This window comes from Eschrichtius robustus, chromosome 8, assembly GCF_028021215.1.
Source record: "Eschrichtius robustus isolate mEscRob2 chromosome 8, mEscRob2.pri, whole genome shotgun sequence".
NCBI classification, from domain to species: Eukaryota; Metazoa; Chordata; class Mammalia; order Artiodactyla; family Eschrichtiidae; genus Eschrichtius; species Eschrichtius robustus.
This window is the reverse complement of record NC_090831.1, coordinates 82,484,865-82,508,425: the sequence shown is the minus strand read 5'-3', so window position 1 is coordinate 82,508,425 and position 23,561 is coordinate 82,484,865. Positions and strand designations below refer to the sequence as shown.

Genomic DNA, 23,561 nt, shown 5'->3' with positions numbered 1-23,561 from the left:
AGTAGCTAAGAAAGATAAGTTACAGATTATCCCATCCATAGATACATTCAATCTTTGAAGAAACCTTTGCGTGCCTGATTCCCTTTGAGAAGTGAAATTTTAACATGGAGAAGAAAGCAACTTTTTCAGCCATTTCTTTCTATGCATTAAGAAAGGAAAGTCAGGCCTTTTCTCTAACACCTTCCCCCTGATTCCTTCTAATGTCCAACTTTCTTGAAGGAGGCACAGAGAAGCCAGAATTACCTCATGAAGGAACGAGAGCCAGGTAGAAAGGTTAAAGAGGAGAAAGGTAAAGAGAATTCTAGTGGGATGTGAGTTGACTCAAATTAGTGAGACAATTCAAAGCTTGTTGAGAGTCAGTGGGAGCTTGGGAGTGATGTAAGGAGGCTTCAGAAACAGGAAAAAGTTTGGAAAAGTTAGTTGTCTGTATGATAGTGCAGTGGCAACAATCATTGTACAGGAAGTTTTAAGTGAGTGGTCGAAACCAACCACTATAAGTAAAATTCCCGTGAAAAGCACTGAATGTCTTAAGCAAGTTGTTTGCATGTGTTGGGAGTATGTATGTAGAATTAAAATGTTATTAGGGGGGGCTTCCCTGGTGGCGCAGTGGTTGAGAGTCTGCCTGCCAATGCAGGGGACACGGGTTCGAGCCCTGGTCTGGGAGGATCCCACATGCCGCAGAGCAACTGGGCCCGTGAGCCACAACCACTGAGCCCGCGCGTCTGGAGCCTGTGATCTGGAGCAAGAGAGGCCGTGGCAGTGAGAGGCCCGCGCACCGCGATGAAGAGTGGCCCCCGCTTGCCACAACTACAGAAAGCCCTCGCACAGAAACGAAGACCTAACACAGCCAAAAATAAATAAATAAGTTAAAAAAAAAATGTTATTAGGGGGACTTCTCTGGTGGCGCAGTGGTTAAGAATCCACCTGCCAATGCCGGGGACACGGGTTCGATCCCTGGTCTGGGAAGATCCCACATGCTGCGGAGCAACCAAGCCCGTGCACCACAACTACTGAGCCCGCGTGCCACAACTACTGAAGCCCACGCGCCTAGAGCCTGTGCTCTGCAACAAGAGAAGCCACTGCAATGAGAAGCCCACGCACCGCAATGAAGAGTAGACCCTGCTCGACGCAACTAGAGAAAGCCCGCGCGCAGCAACGGAGACCCAAAACAACCAAAAATAAATAAATTAATTAACAAATACTATTAAAAAATGTTGTTAGGTACCTAGTTAACAATTCTAGGCACAAAACCAATTGCTTTAAATAAAAAGCTCTGTCTTGATTAATACCATTAGTGTAGCAGCTAAACTGGGATCTGTGTGGCACAATGGGAGTCCATTCAAACATACTTGGGGGAATTTCAAGACATTTACTTGGGGTACTAATGACTTCCTTTATGACAGAACACATTACTTAAACCAAAAATGATCAGCCTCTGCATATAGAAGTGTGAAGAGAGACTTAATTAATTTACTAATTGCACTTCTTATTTTAAGTGGTACATTGATTTGGGTCTATAGTGGTTAAGTTGCTGTTTTCTCTTACAAAGTGTGGTGTTCCTTGTTGGGGGTTCAGGAAGAGGGTGGCTAGAATATGTACCCAGCCCTAGGCATTGGCAGAAAATATTGCCCCAATACTTGTTGGGTACCTAAGATTCCCTAGAGTTACTCCAGCAAGTCCTCTGTGTAAAATACAATCTTGTTACCTGACAGTACTGAAATCGGCAAGTCTTTATAGTGCTCCCCTGGCCCCGACGTATGAATGTACTACTTCAGTGATTATGTGTAAGGCCTGAGTAGAAGGTTATCTCTACCACGTGATGTAGAGGAGGGCCTGGGAGGATGGAACGAAGATGGGTATGGTTTGATGGGGAGCAGGGATGAAAAGGAAGACTCAGAACATAAGGGGATGCTACCCACGTGGGAAGCAGTAGGGCAGGAGTGTTGAGTACTGGTTTCATTTCATTAGTGTTCCCATATAGAGTCTCCTCTATGCTTACTTAGAAGCAAGGAGAAAGGAAAAAGCTGGGTGTTTCTAAGAATCTCTTTAAGTACAGAATGTTAAACCAAATAAATGTTTTACTTACTTCGAATGACAATCTATTAAGGCATAGGGTAGATTTTTTCACTATCATAGTGAATAAATAATGGAATTCGCTAATGTGAGACTGAAATTTACTTCAGTAGGGATCTGAAAAACAATAGATAACCTGCCTCCTTCTGGGCTGTTCCTTTAGGAACAAACCCTGAGGGAGGAATGTCCAAGTTCATGAATTGGCCACCAGGGGTCACCAGAAGAATTGAAAGGACTTCTGAGGCAAAGCCATAGTTTCTTGCTCTCCAAGAAGAGGGCAGATTTGTGGGACCTGCGTGCCCACCCTTCTGTTGTTAGAAAGACTTTTCACTTAACTATTTAGGATTCCTTTGTCCCTTCTTTTATATTTAGAATTTCCTTGTCCCTTCTTTTTGATCATCACTTCTTGCTACACTACTCTGACCTATATGTCATTAGTAGAGATTTTATTTTCTTTTTAGTTAAATATATAAATTTTTATCAATAGGGGATTACTCACCTTTCCGGTCTCAGCTCAAATGTTAGCCCATCACCAGAGGACTTCTTTAAATGTTCAATCTAATGTCTGTCCATTGCTCTTTCATATCACCCGCTTATTTATTTATTACCTGTCTTCCCACCTTACCAGAAAAGTAATCAGAGCTAACATTTAAGTAGACATGTCAGGAACTGTTCAAATGCTGGGCGTATATTAACTCTGAATCTGCACAGCAATCCTGTACGATAGACATTATTATTATAATTTTCAAGCAGAAGACACTGAGACACAGAGACGTTAAGTAACTTGCCCAAGGTCACACAGCTCTAAAATCACATAATTAGAATTCATACCCTGGCAGTCTGGTGCCAAAACCCATGCTCTTAATCGTTAAGTATCCTTCCTGTCCATGAGTGGAGCTGGTCTGAATCCCCAGCCCTAGAATAATGCCTGTTCATGTTATATGTTAAATGAATTAATACATTGTTGTAAATTCAGAGTGTCGGACTATTCAGCCAAATGATAATATGTACTGATATGAAGATATTTCCACAACATGTTGTTAAGTGAATACAGCAAATACAGAATATTATGTATAGCCTGATTCTATTTTTGAAAAAAAAAAGTGCTTATGTATATCGCATATGTAACATCTATAAGATACGTGTATATGTACATGTGGGGAGGTGAGGTGGGGTATAGAGAAAAATCTGGAAGACTAAATATTTCTATGATCATCTCTAGGGAATAGGATTGGTGGGGAAAGGGGGAATTTTTTTATACCCTCTTAGGAAAAAAATGAAGAATAAGTACTTTCTTTATAATATGAAAAGCTTTAAGTAAAAATTTTCAAAATTTTGACAAAAATAAACACTCTCTCTTGTTTCATACACTCTTGAATTATAGTTTCAAAATAATAAGTACTTTAAAAGTCCTGAATTTTGTAAATCTGTAAATGAAGTAAAGCAGCTGTTTCTTACTTCATTTGATCCTAAGTTTTGCAGTGTGGTTTTGTTCAGGGTGTCTTCATTTACTTTTATTCTTTCCTAAATGGGGGGTAGCGAGTGGGAGAAGGGTTTCATTCTCACAACTGAGAGCTGAATATATCACCCAAGGAATTATCACATAATAACGTTATGCCATTATTATTGACATAATTATTGCTATATGTCATGACATTGTGATGTCATAGCATATTACAGAAGTCCGCAGGCTGCGTTATAACGAACTCCTGGGCTTTTTGCGATGTACACGTGCACCTTTCTTTTCCAGCATCTGACTTTTGCATTTCATTCCAGATAAGGGTAGGATTAGTTCATAGGTTGGTTGGCTCATCAGAGTAAGAAGATGTATGCGTGGAGTTTTCTTTTAAAAAATGGGCTTCTTCAGAGGTTGTTGAGCTCATTCACCTCCTTCAGGAAAGTAAATTTGAGGAGCAGGGTCAGCTGAGGTTGGAGGTGTGTGTGCAGATCTCCTGTTATTTAAGCACTCCAAGAATGCAGTGTCCTGTGCTTCAAAGTCGCATAATAAAGATGTTTGGCACTGAGGTGTTGGACTTGACTTTGTAGTGTGGCCTCTCAGGGTCAGCCTATTTTTCTGAGAGCCCGGAGGTCCCATCATTGTGCCAGGTCACAGGAAGGGACATGAAAAGCAGGGGAGGATAGGGTGGAGATCAGAGGGCCCTGGGCACCCAAGAGGGCAAACTCTCCATCACCCTCACAGATTTTCAGCCCTGCCTGTACATTTAACCACCTGGGAGCTTTTAAAACAGACTGATGCCTGCCTCACCCCAGACCAGTTGAATTGGAATCGCTGGGATTTGGGCCTAAGCAGTAGTTTTTTTTAAAAAAGCTCTCCAGATTATTTTAATGGGTGGCCAAGGTTGAGAACCACTGGCTCATGGGTAGCTCTCCAGGGCTTCTAGAAGCTCATGTGCACGATAGAAAGGAAGTGGGGGGCTGGAGGTCTGCTAGAATGGATGGACTCACAGTATCTCACACGCCCGGGAGGCTGGAACTACTTCCATCTAGATTCCATCCTCTCTCCACCTCTAATACTCTCCTACTGCTGAGTGAATACAAGCGGAAGGTGGTCCTGGGGAATGATATTGAATAGCAAGATAGCGGATCGGAGGGGAGATAAAAATCACTTGTTCAAACAAAACACACAGTTGGAGCCAGGCAGTCTAGGGCAGAGGTGGTTATATTTATTCAGCACAGTAGAGTTGACAATATCATTTCATGATACATTTTCTCATTAGGGTCCTTGGGCAAGCCTGTGAGGTGGGCATTTATTGCCCTTTGATGGATGAGGCAGCAGAGGGCTGGAAGAATCTGAGGCCCAGGATTACACAGCTATTACGTGGCCAAGTAGAACCAGCACCTGTCTGGCTACCAGTTCCAGGGTCACTCTGCTTCCCCACAGTGGCTTTAGAAGTCCAGCTTTGATGTTAATTTTTTCTGCTTCAACTTATAAGTTCCTGGTTCTCTTGAATTCTTTATAGACATTTGCAACACTTGAGGCAAGAGAACCAACTAGCGAAAAACTGACCAGGGAAGATGTCCAAAGGAGCAAGAAAAAACAGCAAACAACCCACTTTTCCTATTCTCTCATTTATAGATGGTTTACATGAAAACTGTCTATAAATTCCGAGTATTTTTCTATTATACTGAGTTGGCCAGAAAGTTCCTTCGGGTTTTTCCATAAGATGGTACAGAAAAACCCGAACGAACTCTTTTGGCCAACCCAGTAGCAATAGCTAACATCGTGTAGAACATGCACTATATGCCACTCACTGGGTTTTATGAAAATTAATTTATTTAGTCCTCCCAACCACCACATGGCATAGGTACTATTATTGATCCCCATTTTACAGGTGGGGAAACTGAGGTCCACAGGGCTTAGGCAACTTGCCTAAAGTCGCACAGCTAGTGGCCCAGATTGGAATCCAGTTTGGGACAAGAGCTCACAAGACTTATCCATTACACTGTGCTGACTCTTGGAGCTACAGCCCTGCTGATCTGAGTTCCCAGTCTGACTCTGGGCTCCTACCTTTTCTACCTGGTTCCTTAGTTATAATAATCATTCGTGCTTAATGCGCTTTTTATCATGCATTAGGTTTTGCTCCAAGGGCTTTGCAAGTATTATATTATCTCATTTAATTCCTTAACACTGGAGAGTGGATCCCAGGTGGCCCCTCCTGGGGAGGCTCTTCTCCAGCTCACAGCTGTTCTGACCACTGCCACTCTTTCAGCACGCTCCCTTGGCCCCTTCCCAAAGCTGCCAAAGGACTCTGTAGATATTTGGTGACTAGATAAGAGAAATCCCTCTGTCCCCCCTGTTTTCATGGTTAGAACCCTGTAAGATCAGCTCTTCTTCCAGGTTCTTGGCTGTGGGTCCCAGATCCCCTCCCCTTGAGTTCATCTTGCCTTCTGCCCACAGCCTTCTCACATCATCCAGGTGGATGAGCCAATCCACTCTGACCTTCTAATGCAACACTGATTTGTCTCTGTGTGACTGGGCTAAGTAAGAGGTTGCAGGATTTCATTCTGGGCTGAAGCAGTAGGATCCTTTCTTGCCAGACCTGACTGACCGCACATCAGATGAGCCATGACATCAAATGAGGACTCACTGTCAGGTTCTGCTTTGAGCCTTGTGGAGACCAAGTGGAGCTTCCTTCAGATTGCTCCCAAGGCTTCATGTAGGGCCAGGCAACCTCCATGCTCACTGCTCTCCCACCCAGTTCTTCCCTGTCTTGAGGATTTCTTCCATCTACAGCATCGTTCCCTGGCTCTCCTTGTGGCTGGATCCTTCTCAGCTTCCACGTCTCAATTTCACTCTCAGGATCTCACTGAGAATTTCCCTGATCACTGTGTCCAAAGGAAATGCCTCTTTCTTTGCCCTCACTTGCTCTTTTAACATCACCCCTATTTCCTCTCCACACTCTTTAATCCTCGTATTTATTCATTTATTGACTGTCAGTATTTCCAATGAAATGTAAGCTTGAAGAGGGCAAGGAATTGTCTTTTTCACTCACTGCTCCGCTAGGACCTCCTCCTAGCGTGGTGCCAACCCCTGCGAGGTGCTGCGTGAAAGAAGTGAAGACCCCTCTGTCATCAGGGGTGATGGTGTTGACCACTGCCAGTGGCTCATTTCCAGCATCCCAACCCTGCCAGTGACCCTTCCTTATTCACATCGGCCACATCTCCTAAATAAATCCATACCTTGTTCAGGGTTTTGTTGCTGTTGTTTGCATGGACTAGATCACTCAGGGCCTGTCTCTGTTCGTCTCAGTTTCATCATGTTGAATGAAGTTCCTGTTATCTCTGTGGACACCTTCTCTGTAAATAAAATCAGAAAGGCAATTTGGGCTCTCAGTGAAAGGGGCAAATTGTCACTGAGGAGGATGGATCCTTTGTTGTGCCTCTTTGGGAATATGTTGGTCAAATGGAAGAGTCCCCAGAAAGTTTAAAGAGTTAAAAAAAATCTAACCGTGCCCTAGGCAGTATGCTGGGTGTCTAGGGGCATACAAAGGCTAAGCGTCTACAATCTGTGGCTTTTCTGGCTATTAGTGAGAAAAGACTTAACTGCACAAGATAGATACCGGCATATGAAACAAATACTAAATCAAAACAACAAGAGATGACAGTGGAGAATGGTCACTGGGGTCTGGGAAGGCTTGATGAGACTTAGTCAAGGCTGTGAAAGACGGAGGATTTGGGTAAATTTGCTTGGATGTATTCTGCAGCCTTAGCACTCTGTGTAGTCACTGGGTTCTTTGTCCCTTCTAGATAGAGCCATGGAATGCTCCAGTCGTCCTCTGGCTGCAGGGCGGGCCGGGAGGCTCATCCATGTTTGGACTCTTTGTGGAACACGGACCTTATATTGTCACAAGAAACATGACCGGTAAGTGCTGCTTGGACTCTGTTTTCCCATGGAGAGTTCTTCATTTGAACCTTATTATCTGCTCTAGAAATAACTTAAGAGTGAACAGTGAACCACTAGAAATAGCTTTACAGTTCCAGATTATAAAAACATAACTTTCTGGCAATGTTTGTCCAAGAAGGAGGAGCTACCAGGGTGCGTGTCCTGGCTGGGCTGCTTTCTCCCTTTAAATTTGGGTGAAACGTTCCAAGCTTTGTTCTGCCAGTCTGCTGCTGACTCAAGTGATCCGGGCTTGTGAAAACAGTTGGTATTTATTACTATTTGGGTAAGCCCTTTTGCGTAGGACAAATGGGTGGAATTATATCCCTAGTTATTCACATGAACTGAACACTGTACGGTTCAGTCACATGAATGATCGGATATCTTGGAAGCAAGATACTGAGGGCTGGGGCTGGCATGAAGGAAGGAATGGAGAAGGAACCACATCCAGCTGTAACCCAGGTTTACCTCCATCTCATTTTTTGGTGGGGAGGGGAGACTGTTTACTTTCCCTGGGTTAGAATTTGGAGGGTGAACCAGTTTGTGACTCAGTATATTCATGTACACAATTCTGTTGAAGTTGTGGTTCTCTTCAGCATTGGATGGGAGGAAGCAGATTCTGGAGAATTGGACATTAAGGATGATTCACCCAATTGGACAGATGGGTTTATTGCATCCCTGGTTGATGGGTGTTTCTGCATGAATCAGTTGCACGGGGTTTTGTTTCCAAAGTTCATCTTAGATGTAGAAACTCTCTGGTTCTGGGAAAAGTAAAGGAGAGGAGGGGAGAAGAAAAAAGTGCTGATATCTGTTCCCTACTATGAGAATATAACGCAACGTCAGAGGGACACCAAGGGTTCGCTGACCTGGAGAGGACAGGTGGGCATGTTGGGCTCCTAACCAGAGCTAGACATTAGATGGGATGTTTTATTAATGACCCAGTCTAAAACATCTTCTCTGCTTTACTAGTGCGTGCCAGAGACTTTCCTTGGACCACTACATTTTCCATGCTCTACATTGATAATCCAGTGAGTATCCCCAGGGTCCTGTGAAATGGCAGTGTTGGTCTCTCTTGTCTTTTTTCTTTCATTAAGTACATTTAAGAAATAGAAAAAAATACAGATTTAATTTTTTTCTTTTTAAAATATAATTGTCTATTTAAAGAACACATTTGAAATTTAACTTTTCTAACATGTATCATTACATCCAAGTTTGGGAATTTTACTTGCTGCCTTCTCTCCTTCCCTCATTTCTAATCTTATAAAATGTCCTGATCACTGAATTATACCATCCAGGATAAGGGATTAGTTTCTTTCTGGTAATGATATGGGTTTCTCTATAGCATGGGTTATTATATAGTATGGGAAGTCCTAATCTTTCAAATTGAGTTCTAGATATAAAAAGTCAAAACTGGCCCCCTTCACTTATCACAGTGAACAGAATGCCACATCTCGGGGGCAGCAAAAGGTGGAATTCTCCTTGGGAAGTTCTTATGAAATTAAATCCTATAAACTGCAGTATAGGAAAGTAACTTTAGGGTCAGCTTCTGCAGATTGGGAGTATCTTTGCCCTCTAACTGATTTCTCTAACTTCTTTCATTTCCCAGATGGTTCAAAGATAAAACAGAAAAATAGGGAGAAAAAAGTCCAACATTCTTGCCCTCCCCCATGTTTTGTCAACCATCCTTTTTCCTAGTCTATAATACCATATTTAAATAAAAGTTTAATTAAATGTCCTGTTCTCTTGGATGTTTGGAGAAAAAACAAAAGCAAAAATATTTACAACTGGTGTGTGTGGAGGGGGTGCATTCCTTATGTATATTATTGACCCAAAATAAGTAGTAGCTTCTTCTATTGATTTACAGCTCAATTGTCCATGAACTTCTAGGTATAAGGAAGTATTAGTTTAAAGCTAATCTTTATTTTGAAGCCGCTTGTCTGCTGAAGGTGAAAGGGCTTAGTGGCCATATTTCCCATAAATAAAGAAATGGGAAAAAATAACTACACACACACACAACTATCTTTTATCTCCAGCCTAATTTCCTTCTTAGCAGGCAGAGCAGTGCACCCTCCAGGTTTCAGAGAGGAGACAACTTGGGGTCTTTTGATACTGTAGCAGGAGCCAGGAAAGGTGAATTTCTTGTTCTTAAAGCAACATCTGGCAGGGTCCCCACTGCAGGATCGGAGCAGCTCAGTCACTGGCTTCAGGGCAGAGCTTTGCGCTGCTATTTTGTTTGGGCTTGGAGGGGGGAAGGGGGACATAGGTGACATGCAGCATCCTCCTGTGAGGACGGCTGAGTGCATATGGGTGATGGCAAAAATCTGAGGTCAAAGTCATGGCCTTTGGAATAAGATTGATTTCCTTCCCATGTGGTATCTCTCAGCAGGACATGTGTTCCTCTGTGTTTATACCTGCTTATTCATTTCACCTTCAGGTGGGCACAGGCTTCAGTTTTACTGAACATCTCCAGGGATACGCAGTGGATGAGGATGACGTAGCACGAGACTTATACAGGTAAAAGGCCCTGACTCTTTCAGCCTTCTTCAGACCAAACGTTTTTCTGTTTCAATAGGAAAATTCTTCCAGTAGTAGAAGTATTATTGATTGGTCTTCATAGTCCATTTCCTGAAGATCTTTTAAGAATACTTCTATGTGAGGTGTGTGTGTGCGCACACACGCACACGGCCTATTTTCCACTTTATTACATTATCATTGATAAGTATGAACGTAGAGGAAGTAGCAAGAAGAACTGACATCTTAAGGCATAATTTTAATTTTGTAAACATAGCTTTTGAAAAACAATGGAAACAGAGCAGAATTATTCAACCAAAGATGATTTTCCAACCTTTCAACTAGATGCCTGAGAGGTTTCTGCTTGCTTTCCAACATTATATTGAACTTTGCACTTGCCAGGAAACCACATCTCGGATGTTTGTTTGTTTTCTTTCCCAGGATTCCTCCTTTTGTGGCCTTCACAAACTGCAATTTTTTACTCTTGTGTTTCTCCTTCATGCCTTTTCCAGGCTGAAAGCTCAGCTTGTTAAGCGAGTCTCTTACTTTTCCCTTCATATTACAAAATTATTCTTTTACTAAAAAAAAAAAAAAAAAAAATTTAAGGAAAATGTGACGTTGTAAGCCTGATCAAACAGTATACGTATAATGTCTTCCTTTCTTTTTCTTACATTCATTATAGCTATTTTTTAGTACTTGTTTTTAAAGTAAGTGACCTTTCTTATTCGGTCACATTTTTTTTCCAGTCTGTAAATTATTACTAGAGACCAAGTCCTGGATTCTTTCAGATCACTAGGGCACCGCTTTACGCATTGTAATAATTTACTAAAAGAATCCTAGTGGCCAGGAAGAGTTAACTAGCTCCTTTACCCTGCCCAAACACTCATTCTGCTAATTACTTGGTGAGCAAACCCAACCAATCCCCAAAGTGAAAGTGACTCTAATAGGAGTCAGAGTTTTTTGATCTCTGACAAAAGCTTTCCGTTTTATTCTTCTTTCTCCCCGAGGCCAATGGCTGGGAGGGGTGGGAGAGGGGGAGAGGAAGGAAGAGCTTCCGGCCTCTCTCCCAGAGATTTTTCTCTCTTCTCTGCTGCCCCAGAAAATGATATGGCTGTTGTCTGTCTTGCACACTTTCATCTGCCACATGTCCCATTATTTTAACACTTTCATTCAGTTTCTAGGCGGGCTGGATAGGACCCACACTTCTGCTTCCAGATACAATGGGTCCTGGGGGCAGATTAGCCAGATCCTGACAGGGGTCTCTCCCCTGCCCCCAGCTCACGCACCTCCTTTTTCTCGCCACAGACATAATCCTGCCGGCTGTCTTTACAAGTTTACTCAAGCGCCATGTCTTTCTCATTTAGCACTGACTGTGAGCTCTCATTTTTCAGATCGGAAACCTACTTCTCCCCCATACCCTCCTCCTACTCCAACCCTCTTTTGGCTTAAATCCAAACAACCTCAGTTGTTTAACTAGCAAACACCCTGAGGGCGGAGGGTCTGTAGTAAGGAAATGCATCAGACCCTCTAAGCCAGAGCCTTGCACCCTTGCCCTTCCTTTTCTGGCTCTCCTGCCCCTCCCCCAGAGATGGTCACAACTTCCAGTTGACCCTCTGAGTGGATATTTACTGCTGACATGTGGTTCATCTCCTCTTGCAAGACATGTAAAGAGAACCTATTTCAAAGCATCCATTGTTTATAGCTGTTTTAGTTCTTTTTGCTTCAGGCTCTTAGAACTGGAAAGTAGTTAATCAAGAGTAGTGCAGAAAACTGATTTCAGCTGTTTCCTTTATGGTTTGCACTATTTGTTTCCCTTTGTGACTACAGTCTTCTCTCCAGCTGTCCAGATGGGTGTTTGGAATAAGAAGGTCGCTTTGAAACCTATAAATTGTCTACTATTGGTTTAAAGAGTAGAACAAAAAAAAAAAAAAAAAAAAAGTAGAACATTCTTTTTCTCCCTTTGAAAACCATCTTTCTTTTTTTTCTGAAAATCCAATTCCTTTTCACTACTATTAGTGCACGGCTGTAAGGAGGAGACTCCTAAAGACGTTTGACATTCACATGTAGGCTGCTCTTCTTTGTGTTTGGAAGTGAAACTTTTTCATTAACAAGATGTTTAAAAATTTTTTTTTCTATTTGGAATGTGTTTAGGACCACAGTGCCTCTCTGGTTTAGAAAAAAATATAAATTTCCTAAAGAATAATAAATTTTCTAACTTTGGAGTAGACCAGCTGGTGCCACTCTCCCTCTACCACTATTTTTTGATGGCCTACTATGTGCCCGACATTGTTCCTGGTGCTGCTGATACAGTAGTAAGCAAGCTCCCCAGTCCCCACTCTCCCGGCGTGCCTGAAGTTATTTTCTTAGGAGCCAAAGGGAAACGCTGCTATTCTGTTCCACGTATTGGTTTGCATGGGAGATAGTATGTATCGCTAAACAAAGCTTCATGACAGTGTGACTATGAAACAGGTTTCATATATTAAATGAGAACAATACTGCACGATGGGTGCAGGCAGAGATCATGGCCTGGCCATACTAGAAGTGGAATGAATGAATGCAGAGAATGGCTCCCCATCTGATGCAACAGAACGAAACCACCGAGATTCTTGTTGCTGTGCTTCTTTCAGCCTGTCAGCGACTAAAGCTACACCTTGTTTGGCTTTTGTTCGTAGGGAGCTTCTGCTGAGATTATTTTAACCTCAGTTCTCCTGGATGTCTTGTATTTACTATGACCCTGACTCCACTAGAGCTGACCAAAGTCCAAGGCTGTCTTTGGATCTATAATGCGTTATCATTCACATCTACCTTCTCTGCCCTGAACCCATCTTCCCTTTTAAAAAAATTATCTGAGGAGTATTTTCTCCTACTCATTCACCCTTGCAATCTGTGTTTCATCCTATTGTCCTTTAATGTACCTTTCTGCCACCAGGTAGCCTTTGACTAAAATTTGACTCAAATTGACAAGGCCTTGGCACAATGCCAGCAAGGTCGCCAAATGGAAACACCTGGAAGAGGCATGCTTTGTGTGCCATGTGGCGCTTGTGCCTGAGTAAATGCGTGGAGTGCATGGCACACACACACGTGTATGTATTATGCCTTATGTATTTTGGCATTTCTACTTCTAAAATTTGCAATTTTATGTGAGCATGATTCTAGATATTATTTTGAAACAACCCTTCACCACGTAATGGTATAGTCCTTGATGAAAACACAGTTCAAAGAGCAAATGACATATGTACATGCAACTTACTAAATTTACCTTTTTCATTCTTCGTTCCCATTTAAGAAAGACCTACTAAGGCCTTGCTATGATTAGCCAAATTTTTGTTCATATCCTACTGTGAAATTAAATCTCTGTGATAGCTTCCTTAAGTGGGACCTTGCCTTGGAAACTTCAGCTAGATAATCCTGCTTTTTCAGGCTGGAAGCAACCTGGGAGATTATCTCCTTCAGCTAAGATTGTCAGATAAAATACAGAATGCCCAGTTAAATTTGAATTTCAGATGAACAACGAATAATGTTTTAATCTACGTATGTCGCATGAAATATTTGGAACATATTTATACTGAAACATTATTTGTTGTTTATCTGAAACTCAAATTTAATTGTACATCTTTTGTTTTTATTTGCTAAATCTAGCAGCCCTGACAATCCTCCAACAAATTCTTTAAGGAAATAAGCTTTAAGCTAAAGCACAAGGCTTAGTTCAGATTTACTATATTAAAATGTCTATTGCCATTCCAACTAGCAGGCAGAGAGAAAGACAAGTAGTTTTTAGCCTGAAGGTTGGAGAGGGAAAGCTGGAGAATAAACTCCTATTTTTATCTCAGCTCTAAAGCCAGCTCATTGCCAGCACAAACATGGACGCTATATAATGCAGCTTCCCAGATTTAGTTGCTACAAAGATTTTAGTTACTATAAATAATAAACAGAGAAATACACTGCAACTCTACAGTAGAGTTTAATGGTGGGTTTTTATGGAGCCTTTGAAAATTAAGTGTTTCCAGGATCACGGTGATTGTAATGACCCAGTTTTGCCTCTGGGTGACCCTTGAACTTTCTCCTTCTCCTGGTTTTGCAGGGCCTCCTTGCCTTTCATGTTCACTGGCTGGTTTACGGCTTTTAGTCCCTCAGCAGGAAACTGGAACAGAAACCCTGCCTAGCTTCTCAGGCATTGCAATCTGGGTCAAAACATTCATAAAGCTTCTGAGTTTCACAGGTTTTTGTTTCCTTTCTGAAAGATTTTGTTCAAGTAGAGAATGATTCAATAATCCACCCTTTTCTTGCTTATTATAAAATAATTTCTTGAGGCTGTTTAAATCTATTTCAGCATACCAAGGTGGCTGTTGGCATTCTTTCCTAAATGTGATTCTTTTGACCCTGGAGGCCACTGTGCATTTACTTCAATGTCTGTGACCATTTGGTGGTTTTCCCTTGGACTACAGTCATTTTACAGCTTTTCTGTTCTTTGGTTATTAAAACACTGAAATGCTGGGAGCCCCGTTAGAATATAGAAATGTTCAGGTTCCCCACAAAGAGAGGTTGGTAAGCAACTAAGGTTCCCATTACCTCACCGCAACCCGAGATGAATGGGGTCATAAGGTTTGCAGAACTAACTCCACAAATTGCTAAGTAATAGGTGAAAGCCTGTAGCACTTTGCTCAAGGGTCCCCTCAACAGGTGGGTGATCCAAGTTGGCAACGCAGGGGTTTGGAAACCTTCCCAGAGTGTTGATGTTCACTTGTCTCAACTTTGAGTATCGCAAAGTAAGCCCACAAGTATTTTTCTAACCATCCACAGAGCATGGAGTGTTATGCACATGAGTCGTTGAAAAAATGCCTACAGGAACTTATAGCATAATGGTATCTTAATTCAAATGTGAAACCTATTGTCCAAGGGTGAAATTGGGTAGCATAGCATGATTCCGTGTGATTTTTATTGTTGTTCTTCTTTTTGCAGTGCACTTACTCAGTTTTTCCAGTTGTTCTCTGACTATAAAGACAATGACTTTTATGCCACTGGGGAGGTGAGTTGAAGTCATGTTTTCTTGCATGCTTCCAACATCATCAGGACTGAAATATATTATGACACTTGTGGTTTATTCATTCAGTAGGTACACACACACACATCAGTATTAATTCAGCCCATATAAAAAATTCTCCAGTTATCCCCCAAACGTCCTCCATAACGTAGTTTTAAAAATTCAGTGCCCAATAAAGGTTCATATGTCACAATGGGTTGTCATGTCTCAGTACCACGTCTTTGTTGGTGTTGTTGTCATTTGTGATGATGATTATTCAGAGTCTAGACAAGGTGCCTTGTAGAATGTCCCATTTTCTGACTTTGTCTGACTCTTTTCCAATGCTTAGATTCACTGAAAACATTTGGCAAGACACTACATAGAAGTTGTTGTTTACGTTCTATTCTATCACATCAGAAGGCATATAGCATCTTTGTTCCATTACTGGTCACTTAGTCAAGGTGGTATCTGCCAGATCTCACCATTGAAAAGGTACCATTTTCCCTTTGAAATTAATAAATAATCTGAGACCATGTGAACATCTGTTCCCCCCCACAGACACACCAAATATGTCACCAAGTAGTTTTAGCATCCACTGATGATTCCTGTCTGAATCAGTTATTATACTGGGGGTTATAAAATGGTGATTTTTCTGATCTATCTTCCTTTAGACATCATCTGGCATTCTTCTGTAGAGAACACCTTTCCCTCCTCCTCCTCTCTGATATGTACTTTAAAAATATCACTGGGGACTCATGGATTGTTAATTCTGTTTGCTGTGTTAAATTTTATTGCTATCATTATTGTTTTTGATGCTTGTATTTTCCTATATTTGGTCAATGGGAACCCTTCAGGCTGGCTCCTGTGTCCTTTTGACACATTGTCCCCATTTGTCCCTGTTAGCCTTTGAGCATTTCCTTGCTCTTTGGCACAAATTAGTTATAAGTTATAGGATTATCTTGTACTTTCCCTGCCCTAGCAGGGAATTAATTCTATTTTTTTCCAGGGTGATTATGTTACAATTTAATGAACAGGTTCATTTGCATATGTTGGTTTCAATCTTAAGGTTTGCTTTTTTTCATCCTTTTAAATTTAAGGTTATTTTAAAAATGTATAGCAGCCAATATTTTGAGAACAGAGAAATTCTTAGGTGCTAGGAGTACAGTTGTGAACAAAACAGAAAAATTCCCTGCATTCGTACATTCCAGAGGTGAAAGCAGTGATAATGAAAGAAATAAATATGTACCATATGGTCAGGCAGCGATATGTCTGAAAAAGATGTCATGAAAAAGATAAGCAGGGTGAGGGCTGGAGAGTGATGGAAGTGTTATTTTGGATAAGATTGTCAGAGACAATCCTCTTCGGTAAGGAGACAATTGAGCAGAGCCCTGAGTGACGTAGTGGAGTGATCTCTGCAATATCCGTGAGAAGAGCTTTCCTGGAAGAAGGAACAGCAAATGCAAAGACTCTGAGGTAGGGACAGGCTTGGTGCACTCAAGGAAAAGCATTGAGCCACTGTAGAAGGATCTTAGATAGGGGAGGCAGGCTGATCGTGTAGGGCCCTGTTGCTCATGGCAGAGTGGTTAGACTTTATTCTAAGTGTAATGGGAAACCATTGAAGGGTTCATTGTTCCCTGAAATAGTATTTAGAATCAAATTCAATTCAGTTCAACACACATATATTGAGTATGTACTATGTCTGAGGCTTTGGACAAGTATTAGAAAGTCAATGATTAAGACATTAACTCTACTGTAAATCTGAGTCTAATAGTAAGTACCATACAGAATGAAGAGTACAATTAGAGAAGTAGTTGTAAAGACAAGTAGTATAAGGTGAGCAAATAGCTACCTCTCAATATGGGATCCTCAGGAAAAGTCAAACAGAGGAGACAACAATTAAATTGGATTTGAAGGATAAATATGGGTGTATTAGTCAAGGCTCTTTTGCTTGCAAGTGACAGAAACCCTATTCAAAGTGTCTTAAGTAAAACAGGGGATTGAATTGTTGGCATCAGGCGTGGCTGGATCTGGTTGCTCAAACCTTATCAGGATTTTGTCTCATGTTCTCTCCATCTATTCACTTGGCTTTGCACTTCACTGATTTCATTCTCAGATAAGTTCTTTTCACCTGTGCCCTTGACTCTCCAACCCACTCCAGAGCTCTAGGTATAGCCTACCAGCTCAACGTCTCTTTCCCAATAATTCCACCAGATACCTGAATCTCATTATCCATTTGAATCCCTTGGCCATTCTAGAACTAATAACTGGAGTCAGGGGGATGGAGGAAGTGACACTCCTGTCATTTTGGTAGCAACCCTGGAAAACACCCAGTCTCCACCTCCAACAGAAGAGTGATCTGCTTAGTGTGTAATTCCTTGTCTTGCAAATAATGTGACAATGTTGTTAACCATCATGTTGAACTTCCAGCAAAGCTGCCAAATTCCGGATGAAAAATTTGACTTGTCTACTTCATGTCTGCCTGGTGGTTTCGTGCATGTAGTTTCTGAATGTGTGTAGCAAAGGACAATTTTATTTTTATGTTCTCTGCTGCCAGGATGAACACTTTTAAGGAAACCTGTGCCTTCCAAGTGATGAAGGAAGATGGGAATGAGGGCAGGCAGAGCGTGGGATGGAGATGCACTTGCCAGGCGGCAGCATCTTCATAAGAACCACACAAGATACATTAAATCTGGGGGCACATCTTTTTCTAAAAGGTAGAGCACTAAATAATGCCTTGATGGTTTATTATTGGCAGAATGCTGTGTTTCTCTAGTCTACTTTGTTCCACCTGGTCTTCTGTTTTAAGGCTAGGAGGCAGAATGGAGAAGTGGAAGGAATTCTGGATTAATGATCAGGAGACCTGAGGTTCATTGCTGGCTTTGCCTCTCTCTGGATGATTCCAGACAAGTTCTGTAACCTCTCTGGGCCTCTGCTTTGCGTCTTACAATCAGAAGGGCTGGTTTTTAAGTTAGATCACTTCCAGGCATATTTTGCTTTACTAGATACTCAACTGTAGTTACCTAGATGTACTCTTAAAGCATCTGTATACAATTGCAGTTTTAACATAATACCAAACCACCCTCCCTGTGTCCGCCACCAAAAAAAATGTTGTAATAGGTTTTTCAAGGAAGGGAAATCTTTTCTCTTGTGAACTGTTAATTTCCTGAACAAATAATGCCGCTAGATTTGTAGAATTGTTCTTGGAAAACAAATGCATAAACTCAGAAATGGTGTTCTGCTTTTGATTGCAAAGGTACTGGACCTAAATATGGTCCACGTTTGTGTGCTATGAATGAGGGTAGCCTGATGTTCAAAGGGGCTGGAACAGCTGTTTAGCACCCTAACTTTGGTGTAAGGGAGTCTGGAAGTAATAACAGTACCTACTGCATAGGGTTGTTTTGAGCATTTAATTAGATAATCCTCCTCAAATATTTAGCAGAGTGACTGGCTGTGGTGAGTACCCAGCATATGATGACTATTATTACCATTCATGTTGAAAAGCTGGATTAAAATGTTATGGCTCCAAAGCATATGGCCTAATGCATGTAAACAGGGGCTGAGATGTTTAAAAAGCTCTGCTCACTTGTTCTTGGGGTATGGCATTGTCTCCCCTCTTATTTTGAAATCATCTTTAAAAGAAATTGTTTGCTTCATCAGAAAATGATGATAGAACTTAGAAGTTTGGGATGGTAACAAAATGTGTGGGGACCGATCCAGGCCCTTTGCCCCTGCCGTGTGGACCACGCGAGGCCGCAGCAAGGCAAAGTGCAGACCTGCAGTTGGGGCAGCAGAGAAGGAAGAACTGCTTTGTCTCCTTCCCTTCTCTCCATTTCTGCCCAAAACACCAACTGGAATTAATTTTCTCTAAAGAGAGACAAATGTGGCTATAAATCACCCTCCTCAAGGCATGAAAAAAATGTACTTCAAAAAGAGAAACAAGCTGCATTTAATTCATATAATTAACTTTCTTCCTAAGTGTTATCCCTTCCGAGCCAGTAACTATTAGTGAGATTGCTCTTTTTCTTGAGGTACAGACACTCTTTATAATCCACGCAAGTGTATGTGGGCCCAGCTAAAATTTAAAGCACAACAGCCCTGGCGCTGGAAGGCAGGGAGGTGACGGTAGGGAGGGGTCTGCCCACTGTCCTCTGAGCCTGTGGCCTTCTGTCCACTCATGGGAAAGATTTAGCGTGTAGAGGCGTGTGTGCCAATGGGTGGGAGCGCTTCCAAACTGGCAGGGCATGTGGTTAAAACCGGGCATCTCCTGATCAGCGGGAGAGGCCTACTTTCCTTAGAAGCAGTTTTGCAACCGTGATTAATTCGAAGGCTGAATCTGAGGCAAAACTTTGAAGCTATTTAAAAATTAGTGAGCGTAATAGGATACTTTATCTTCATCTGCATGAGTGAAGTCCTGCTGGGCTCACGGAGTCTGATTTCTTTATTGAACTCGTCATGGTCCACTGGGTTCTGGTGGCAGGCTCCCAGGAGGTGAGAGCCAGGTTTGTTTCATTTGTTTCATACAATACCAGGCACAGTGTTGAATGGATGTTATAGAGTGGCTTCACACAAGGCATTTGCCAGATAAAATAAAAATATCAATGATATTTCTCTTTGGCTTTTTTACATCTCTTTTCATGGCTCTTCTCTCCCTGTACTGCACCCCAGGCCCTGGGAACCTCCTTTCTGCTCCCTTATTTTCCAGGGTCATCCAGTGCCCTACCTAACACCCTTGGCCTTCCTTTCCTTGGCTGTGTTGTGCTCAGGTCCTGTTTCTCCCGTGCTTCTTCCATCCGCCTCATGATTGTTCTGTTTCTCTCCCCCATTCTGACTTATTAGCAGCTCACTGTCCGTTAGAGAGAATCTGATCCATTAAATGTACTTCCAACATACTTGTCTTTGAATAGAGGACAGAACCTAAGCCATAGAAAGATACTTGTAATAGGGGAACTTCAAGCACTGACATACCTGTGAAGGGGGGGGAAGGGAGAACTATCCTAACTATAGGCCTATAATTGTTTTATGGAGGCCATACCTTTATCTTATTAGTCCAGGCTTGTGATCATTGAATTTGGTGATGAGAAGGATGCCTTCAAAAGTATCTAGTCCCCTTGTTTTATTTGTACATCTTATTTGAGAGTGTTTATTGAGAGTGGGTCGTATGACAGGCATGATGCTAAGCAGTGTTTCATGCATTACCTTGTTTAATCCTCACAGCTGCCTTATGAAGCTGGCACTGTTATTATCATCCCCATTTTACAGTTGAGATGACTGAGGCTTAGAGAGGTCATGTAGGCTTTACAAGCTCACCCAGCCAAGATTGGAACCTAAGCAGCCAGACTCCATCACCCAAAGACTGTAGTCACAGGATGGGCTAAGGATTGTAACCCGCTTCGTGAAGATGCTCTCTGGAGCCTGGCTCCTCCAAACTGCACTGTTTCCAAGACTTGCCTTTTCCCACAGAATAGATGCACTGTCTGTACAAGGGAGTCGGACATCCCTTACATATTTTGTACAGACTCTCTAAGGGTTACTAACCTTATACAAACAGAAAAGAAGTTCTCTAGCTTCTTGGATATTTCTGTCTTTTGATCATAACGTTTTATGGAGTAAATGGAAGTTTCAAGTGATATAAAGGCTTGAAGTCCTTGGAATGTAATTATTTCTCAAAGCTTGGAACTTGCTGAATATTACTAGATGACATTCGAGCTGCTTTAACTCTTGAGCTCATGACAGATGTCTATTTTCAGTTCTGTTCCTCTGACTTGCCAATATTTTCTTTTAGAATTGAAAACGGATTTGTGACTATTTAATGAATTTAATATTAGAAAAGTCAAGGTTTAAGCTGCAACCTGGAGAATGGAACAGGGGCATATGGAAATGTTTGCAAATTGGGCCTCAGGCTTTTGGATAGCATATCTAAGTCAGATCAACACATATTTGCTGATTCTTTAGTTACGTGGAAAAGAATATGAGTAAATCAGACGTCAATATAAGCTTTGTCTGAAGTGAGCTACTATGCTGGACCAAGTGGCATGGCGACACAAATAGTACCCAATTGGATGAGATGTCTAGGCTGGGGACCAGAAATGCTAAATTATATCTATTACGCGGCTTCAACCTTCTGAGTTCTCTCTATAGTGAGCAAGTGAAGGACTCAGTTTGTTGACTGTGGCCCAGTATATTCACACTCTCTATTTAAAAGTCAAATTAACTGTAATCTCTAAACAAAAGGGTTTACTCATCTGTTCAAGTCACCTGGCTTCAAGCTGGGTATGAACTTCTCCAAAACTGGCACTGAAGTTAGAGTTGGGGGGGGTGAGGTACATCGTTTTCACCTATGTTTGTCACTGATGGAATTAATTTTTAAAGAAGCATCATCTCAAAATGAAATAAGAACATATTTGGAAGGCAGTACATACTTTTGCATAAATTTATGTGACTAAAAGTTGGATACAGATCAAAATGTTTTTCTCATATGTGTATTCCTGTAGATTCTACATTTCTTTTGAAGCTCATAGTCAAGAGAAATAGATGTTTAGATAAAGTCATATTCTCGTTAGAAGCCTTTTTTTTTTTTTAATCACAGCAGTGTGGTCTTGAAATTAGAGGACACGTGGTCTAGCAATGTCTAGGAAGTTGTAGAGATTACCACAGTGCCAAAGCTCCAGTTTTCTCCATTCATTAGTTTTCTGAACTGGCCGTGTTAAGGCCACACCTCTTCTCTCCTCAGAAGAAATAATGGTGCCAAGTGAAGTAAGATTCTACCCCAAGGCTAGATGAAGTCAAGGTCACCCTAGCTTAATCCTGTCCTCTTGGCTGCTGTGTCCTGTGTGACTCCGTTAAACTTAGGCTTTTCACCAAGTTTTGTAGTTTTCAATGTGTGTTTAAAATTCTCTTCAAGGCATATCCACCTATTCACTCTGATCACCCCTGTACATGGGGCTGGTTCCACCATAGTCTGTGTTTGGGGACAGCTAGAGGACATGACACCAATGTGACCCTCTCCAGAAGGGCAGCCCACCTGGTTTCCTCCCGGAAGACATGGAAGAGTTTTCACCAGCCCCGAAGTGAACTCTTCAGAGACATTCATTCTAGCTGGAGTGGCTGGAGGTTTGGGGGCAGAGCAGGGAAACGGACGTAGAATGACCCTGACCATCCTTGACATGCCATTGCCGAGGATGACAACCCCCTTTTTGCACTTCCAGGCAGAGGTGAGGAGCTAGGGCCAGTGAATAGTGACACTTGGTAACCACGTTCAAAGGCCATTGCTCATTATCACTGATAAAGGTTCTGCAAGTTTTACCATAAAAGGTATACTTAGAAACAAGTCAGAGAATGAATATAGCTGCATCTACTTTTTTTTTTTTAAACTAAACTTCAGTAAGAAATGCAGACAACTAAGAGTAGCTAAACAATAGTAACTGCTAACATATGTGAAATTTCTGTAAGAGGACATTGTTTCCATTATAATATTATTCTCTGACATGATTTTGTTTCTTCTGGAGGAGCTGATTGCAGCTTGATTTTCGATATGAATTTTTTGACTCCCTTAAAAGTAACCGGGTGGCAGGGGTACAGTAAGTCGGCTATGAATGTTGTTGAAACATGTAAGAAGGGAGAGATTCAGATGGAATACACAATTACAAGTTTCTTTATGTCCAATTTCATTTTGCTTTTACACATCTGGATAATTAACCAAGTATTACATTCTCTCTAGACTATTTTTACAAGTACAATATGCTCCTAACGTGATTTGCATTAGGCTGTTCCAAACATCATTTAAGAACACAGAAAGATTGCAAACCAAGATTCAAAAACACTATTCAACTCTGATGTTGAGACCTTTTTTCTCTCACGGGGGAAATAAAAGTTTGAGAGCTGAATTCTGAGATCCTTCTGATGTCAGAGGAAAACTGGAGGTTTACTGCTTCTTTAAGCTCCAAATACAAGCACATACAAACATGCCCTAATGGCTCTGGCCCTTCTTGTCAGAGGTGAGCTCAAAATGTTGTCACCGTGGGGCAAAGGAACCATACAAGAATAGTGTTGGAAATTGCAGCTTCTTTAAATATTGGAAAGGAATAATTACTAAGGGCAAACTAAAATCCTGATGTGTTGATTGCTAATCTAGTTTGAATTATTATGTTAGTTAAATATATTTGTCTGACTAAGTTCCTCATTTGAAGGTCACTGCTGAATTCTAAAATAGTATGTGTTCAAATAGTTTCTGGCCACACTTTTCCTCTTTCCTTTTATAATTGCTTTGATGCTGTTCAGAGCTTGTTTGAGGCCGGTGTCTGATCTGAGGGTAGAAGGTTAGTGTTAGTTCACAGACTTCAGGAGCTTCGTTGGCCAGCTGCTGCCCACATTGGTGAACCCCAGCCAGAGATCAGAGAAACCACAGGGCTAATAGTTGTGGTTGTCACTGCTTTAGTTGTTGTTATGGGCAGAACTCAGAACAAAAGAAACAAGAGTTCATAAAATTACAGGATCACAATTATAAGTCCTAAGGGCCATATAGTCCATTTCTGATCCATCAGACAACCACACCTAACT

At 41.6% G+C, this 23,561-nt stretch overlaps 1 protein-coding gene across 3 annotated transcripts in view; it reads left to right on the top strand.

Annotated features, from left to right (window-relative positions):
* CPVL (carboxypeptidase vitellogenic like) overlaps nt 1-23,561 on the top strand; it is a 111,670-nt gene that overhangs the window by 28,353 nt on the left and 59,756 nt on the right. For all 3 annotated transcript variants that reach the window (XM_068549223.1, XM_068549222.1, XM_068549221.1), the window contains 4 exons: nt 7,342-7,456; nt 8,444-8,502; nt 9,909-9,988; nt 14,945-15,011. In XM_068549223.1, the coding sequence (XP_068405324.1) occupies nt 7,342-7,456; nt 8,444-8,502; nt 9,909-9,988; nt 14,945-15,011 (321 nt within the window). The remainder of the gene's footprint in view (nt 1-7,341; nt 7,457-8,443; nt 8,503-9,908; nt 9,989-14,944; nt 15,012-23,561) is intronic.